The sequence below is a fragment of the Maylandia zebra genome, linkage group LG6 (assembly GCF_041146795.1).
Source record: "Maylandia zebra isolate NMK-2024a linkage group LG6, Mzebra_GT3a, whole genome shotgun sequence".
In the NCBI taxonomy this organism is placed as follows: domain Eukaryota; kingdom Metazoa; phylum Chordata; class Actinopteri; order Cichliformes; family Cichlidae; genus Maylandia; species Maylandia zebra.
The window spans coordinates 11,506,774-11,512,773 of NC_135172.1; the positions used below are offsets into that span (position 1 = coordinate 11,506,774).

General features: G+C 42.5%; 1 protein-coding gene across 1 annotated transcript; it reads right to left on the reverse strand.

The window, feature by feature from the left end:
* Positions 1–2,338: 2,338 nt before the first annotated feature.
* On the reverse strand, positions 2,339–5,620 carry LOC101486601 (dynein axonemal light chain 4). Its single transcript, XM_004574525.3, has 4 exons — positions 5,433–5,620; positions 4,981–5,060; positions 3,541–3,624; positions 2,339–3,406 (listed from the first exon to the last, which is right to left on the reverse strand). Exons 2-4 carry the CDS (start codon positions 5,050–5,052, stop codon positions 3,242–3,244), a joined length of 321 nt encoding a protein of 106 aa, XP_004574582.1. The 5' UTR covers positions 5,053–5,060; positions 5,433–5,620; the 3' UTR covers positions 2,339–3,241.
* Between the last annotated feature and the right edge of the window lie 380 nt (positions 5,621–6,000).

Below are 6,000 nucleotides of genomic sequence, written 5' to 3' on the forward strand. Positions count from 1 at the left end.
GCACAGAGAAAATCCACAATTTTATTGTACATGTGCACTGACAATAAATTTTATTCTATTCCATTCCCACAGACAAGCAGTTCATTTAGGAGAACTGGACAGGACCGCAAAAGGTCCTTAGCCAATAAAAAGGACTTGTATCTGCTCCTTTGTGCAAGGAGGAACAGGAACAGGATGAGCACTGCCAGAGCTACAAAATGACCTCCAGCAGGATACTGGAGTGAATTTCTCTGACCAAACAATCAGAAACAGACTTCATGAGGGTGGCAGATGTCCTCCATTGAGCCCTGCGCTCACTGCCCGGAACTGTGGAGCCCAAATGGCATTTCTCATAAAATACCAGAACTGGCAGGTCTAACATTGGCACCCTGTGCTTTCACAGATGAGAGCAAGTTCACCCTGAGCACAGGGTCTGGAGAAGCCATGGAGAACGTTATAGTGTCTGCAACATAGTTCAGCATAACCAGCTTGATGTGGGTCAGTGATGGTCTGGGCAGGCATATCTATGGAGAGGGACACAGACCTCTACAGGCTAGGTAACGGTACCCTGACTGCCATTAGGTATCAGGATGAAATCCTTGAACACACTGTGACAACCTACGTTGGTGCAGTAGGTCCGAGGTTCCTCCTGCTGCATTACAATACCTGACTTCATGTGGTGAGAGTATGCAGGCAGTTCCTGGAGGATGAAGGAACTGATACCACTGACTCGCCCCCAGGCTAACCTGACGTGAATCCGATAGACCATCTCTGGTACTTTATGCTTTGGTCCATCCAACACTACCAGGCTACACCTCAGACTGTCCAGGAGCTCAGAGATGTCCTGGTCTATATCTGACAGGAAATCCTCCAGAACACCATCCATCATCTTAATAGGAACATGCCCTCATGTTGTCGGGCATGCATGCAAGCATGTGTGAGCAATACAAACTACTGATATCATTTTTGAGTCACTGCAATGAGATTTTAACAAAAGGACTCTGCATAATTTTTTCACTTTGATTTTCTTTTAATTCAGCCCCCTGTAGGTTGACCATTTTCATTTTGTGCCATGCTTTCAAACTGAACACATTACCCAGGTCATATCAGTATAAATATCCAACGTCTTTTTTTTTCCCATTGAGATCTGATGTGTTTTCAAAGTGTACATTTTTTCTGAGCAGTGTATTATTTGTACACATTTACCACAAAACTGAGCAAATTGGCTCACTTTTGTGAGGCCACAGTTAGTAATCACCTGCAGCTGGTGCTTTCCAGCTCACAGAAATTTGTCTCAAATATGTAAGTAGCTGCGTTTTACATCTAAAAATAGCTTTAAGATAATTCTTTGGAGGCCAAGTAAACACCTAAGAGTGTTTGTTGTGGTTCTTGAGTCCAGTGAGGGACTGCAGTGGGCTTAGTCAGGCTTGTGCCAAGTGTAACACTAACACCCATATAAATGTCAGGACCTGTGGTCTCCTAGGAAATCATTGAAACAAGGTTATTAATGTTGCAAATATCACCTTTAATCTTGTGGCTGATGGGTTTAGAGCACCGGACCTTTCACTTCAGGGCTGAGTTTAACACTAGCATGAGAGCAGTGTTTATATTCAACATACTATTACGTGTTGAATATAAACACGTCGTTTTCGGGCCAGAGCAAATATTCTTTAAACCTTATCTCTCTGTGCTCACAAGCTTGAATTTTTAAGCCATTTTCAGCTTTCATGTAGCGCCTGAGAAATGTTTCATGTAAGTGCTCTCTCTCTGTGTGTGTGTGTGTGTGTGTGGTATTGACAGTTTAACTTTGTGTCATCTCACTTTTGTCTGACCAAACACATCCTTTGCCTTTAGTGGAAAATAATATTTAAACTGTAAACCAGACTAATGCTTCAACAAAAACTGAGTCGGGCGTCATCATCCCTCATGACAAGTCCCCATCGCTCCAACATTGATGTTTTCCTTTTTCCATATGAACATAAAGCCTTGGCATCTTGTTTTTTTTAAAGCTTTTTTCCTCCTTTTTGTATTTCTCTATTCTTAGAAAGCCAAGCAAAAGCAGCTGGCACCATTTTATTCCTCTGTGTGAAGCATATATTTTCTTTATTCATTCATATTCACTTGTACTGATACATGAGAGAAATGACATTTCCTGTGCTGGATGCAATCACTCATGTCAGTATAATTGCTTGACTACATTTCAAGGACAAACGGTTCCAATTTGCTCTCAATCTGTCACAAAAACCTCCTTTTCATGAATTGCATTTAATCAGAAACGTGAGCCTGAAGTTTGCAGCATGCTGTGTGGTAACTGTAACGAAGCTCGCAGAAACAGCAAAGAACAAAACAGAGGCAGATGTCGGGCTCTGTTTTACACATTTCAGTTTATTATACAATCAGGTCACTTCACGCGTAATGATCCAACAAAGGATCATTAAAACTGGCATCAACATGAAAACAATCACACTGCTGTTATCACCCAGTGGGGTGATGATATTATTAGGGATAATAACAAACACCTTAACGAGGAGAAAAGGTGAGGTCGGGTGCCATGTTCGGCTCAGAAGACTCAGAGCCTTTTTAATCGTAAGAAGATGAACTGGTCCTTAAAAAGAAGTGTTTTCAAGTTGCATCAAAATATGTACACATAAAAAAATCTTACAAATTTTATTGAAACACTAGTGCAGTTGGATAGAGAAAGACACGTGTAAAGTTACAGGCGGCGTGGACGGCTTAGTGTTGCGCAGTCTTGTCAAACTGCAGAGCACGGCGATGACGTGGTGCTACTTAAAAAGAAGGAAAAAACAAAAACGTGTGTGTCCAGCACACACAAACATAAAACACTCACACATACACACACTCCCTGCAGAGGAATGAGGGTAAAGGACTTTGGAGACCCTGGCTGGCTGTAATTGTTGGAGAAGTTGAACTTGCTTGCACATGCATGCTCACAAATGTTCTCGCCTCTTTCCTTTTTTTTTTTTATTTAATGTACTGAATGGAGAGATGGATGGTTAACAACAGAGAGGAACAGACCGGTGACAGACAAGGCGAGACGCTATTTTTAGGCCCACCAGCCAAAGTCGCAATCAAAACCCCCTTTCTTCTATTCTCGCTGCATTTTTAAAATCAACGAGCGCTTCGCGGTTCCTGCCTCAGTGGCTGGTAGCGACCTGACCTAACCTGCCGAAACAAGTATAACCAGCATCTGGATGGTAGCTGGTGGTTCATTTCCAGCCCGGCGAGAACGTCAGAGAAGGTGCTACGAGCACTTCCACACGCAGACGGCCAGGCTTCCTCCGAAGAACATGTAAAGAAGATTCTTCACCTCGTGTGTGACCTCAAAGCCGAAGCCTTCGCCAATGACCACGTGCCACGAGCTGCCAAATTTCTTATCCATGGACTCCTTGATCATCTTTGCAGCACTCTATGGAAGACGGCAAGAAAAAGGAAAAAAAAAAAAAGAAAAACAGAAGCCCTGGCCATCAGCACAACACACGAGAGAAATTTGAAAAGGCATCCTCAATATTTTACTCAAGACTGAGAGCAAAATATACACACCTCATTGTTGGTGGCATACTTCTCACAGGCTGTAACACACAGCTCCATGGTCTCAACCCTCATTTCCTCTGGCATGTCTGTGTGCTGAGGACAAACACAGAGCTATGACATGAATATAAACAAGTCAGCTAGAAACAACACTGCATTGCCTTCATCCTTTCTGACCGTCCCCCAATGTGGTCAGACAACTTGCCATGCGAGCTACTTCTTCCCTAGCGCTGTCTGTCACTGTGATGCTTGGTTTAGTCAGCGTGCTCTGACTGATCAAATGTGTGAAGACACAATAGCTACAGACTTGATTTTGCAGTTGGTGCTTAGGAGCTGTTTGCTAATCTTAGAGAATACGACACCTTGTGTGAGCCACACCTGAGCCTGCTGTGTTGCCTAGCGTGCACGTATTTAACGACCAAACAAATATTGTGAAGTTTGGTGTGCGCTCTTTTGTTTTCTCACAGAAAGAGAAAAAGAAGGTTCCCAGTAATAACTAAACTAACTCCTACATGAGTGTTACAGTTTCTGTGTCATTGAGACGCAAATGTCACCATCAGATAATGGACTTCTTCATGACACTGCACCGGCTACACAGGCGTCCTTAAGTGACAGTGCAGCACAACTTCTAAATTGCCAACTAAAATTTTAGAAGTTTCGTTTACACAGGTGTGCCACCTTTACACTCACCCCTGCATGCTGCATGTATGTCAGTGGGCTGCTGTCAGCCTGCAGCAAACTTTGCCAGTGGGAAGTGTCTGATAAACTAAACAGGCAGCTTTGTGCGTGGGCGTGAGATGACTTTTTCACACTAATGGCTGCTGAATAGGTGGTTTGATAGGGTTTCTAAATCAGTTTATCAAGTTCTTAGCGATTACATAACAGGTATCTTCATCTAAATTATTATTTTTTGAGTGCAGGCATATTGATTCTTGGTCCCAAAGATGAGTGGAACTATGAGTGCATACCACCACTTTCCTACTTATTTTCAGCCTCTTTCTTTCAGAGTCGTTAAGGCAGACCTCGATGTGAAAATACTGACTGCAAAACTGCTCATTAATGAGGATTTGCTTCACAGGTGAATTGTGATTGGTGGAAATACAGTCACAGGCTAATCAGCTTTTTTTTTAAACTGGTGGTGCATTAGTCATGTTTAACCCTACAACTTTTAACTACGAATTAGTCCTTACAGTACTTACTGTGATCTGTCGCAACACTAATTTTCATCTGAGCCATCTTAGTCTGCAGTAGTTGTTTTAAACTTAACATTAAATAAAGTTGACTGTGTCCTTCACTCATTTACAGTCTGCTTATGCATCACAACTACATCTACTAAACCAGAGCAGCCTCACACCTGCATAATCTTTTTATTTCGCAGTATCACAAAAGTCTCATCCACACTCAGGACCTCCTTGTCCTGGTCCTAGGTGAACAATGTCACTTCATTCCTACCCTGATGAGAGGGAAGCTGTGCAGTCTCTTGTAGTCGGCCTCTTCTTTCTTTCCCTCGCCAGTCCCGGCCATTCCGACTCCTGCAAATAAAGCATGTGTGTGCATGTTAAAAATGCTGTCCCCGGAGCGTGTCACCAAGTGTCACTTCATCAGGAGTGGTGGCTATCCTGCACAGCAAGCTCACATCTGTGGCTAACATGACCTGTGTTGGGGACGAAGTTAGCTAACATCGTTTAGCCCTATACTGGCTAACGACAAGAAGTCTCACATCGTAGTTCACACCAGAATAATAAGCGGTTCCACACTTAAACAGTGTCCACAGGTATCGCGTCACGGCAGGTTTGTTAACGGGACAGCGCCTTATCAGGTTAGCAGCCCTAACAGGCTAATTAGCTTAGCATGTTTTCATAGCAAACATTTGATGCACTGGTTGTTTTCTAGCTAAAACTCGCCTTATTTAGATCCACCGTCGCGCCGTTATGGGTTGCCGTCCGTTATCGAGACTTGATAAATGCGCAGTGACCCGGAGATGTGTCACTTACGAAGCGTTTGCCCCACGAAAACTTCTGCTGTTTGACTTCCAGTTCGGTTGTTAAGGAGACATTTTAAACAAGCGATATCCGTGGAGTTGGGCCCCGCCTAGCTCTGCCGAGCTGAGTTCTTATTGGTTGAGAGTCCGTCGATCAAATGGAAAGCAATCCGCCCGTTTCCGAGAACGGTAACGTAACCAAATTAAGTTTTTATTCTTCTGTACTTTTTTTAATAAATTTGAAAAAATGAAGATTAAATGCAAGGAAAATTAAAAGGAAACAAAAAAGGAAAAAAATGTAACGACAGAAATACTATGTAATTGTGTAATTACTTCTGATTCATTTATTACATATAGAAAAAAAGGAGAACTCTTAATACTGACACTGGTTAAGGTGGACCTATTATTAACAGCTTTTTGATACAAGATGGTTATAATAACATATACCTTAAGAATAATTTTATAAAGGTGTCTAATTCTGTCATTTAGTG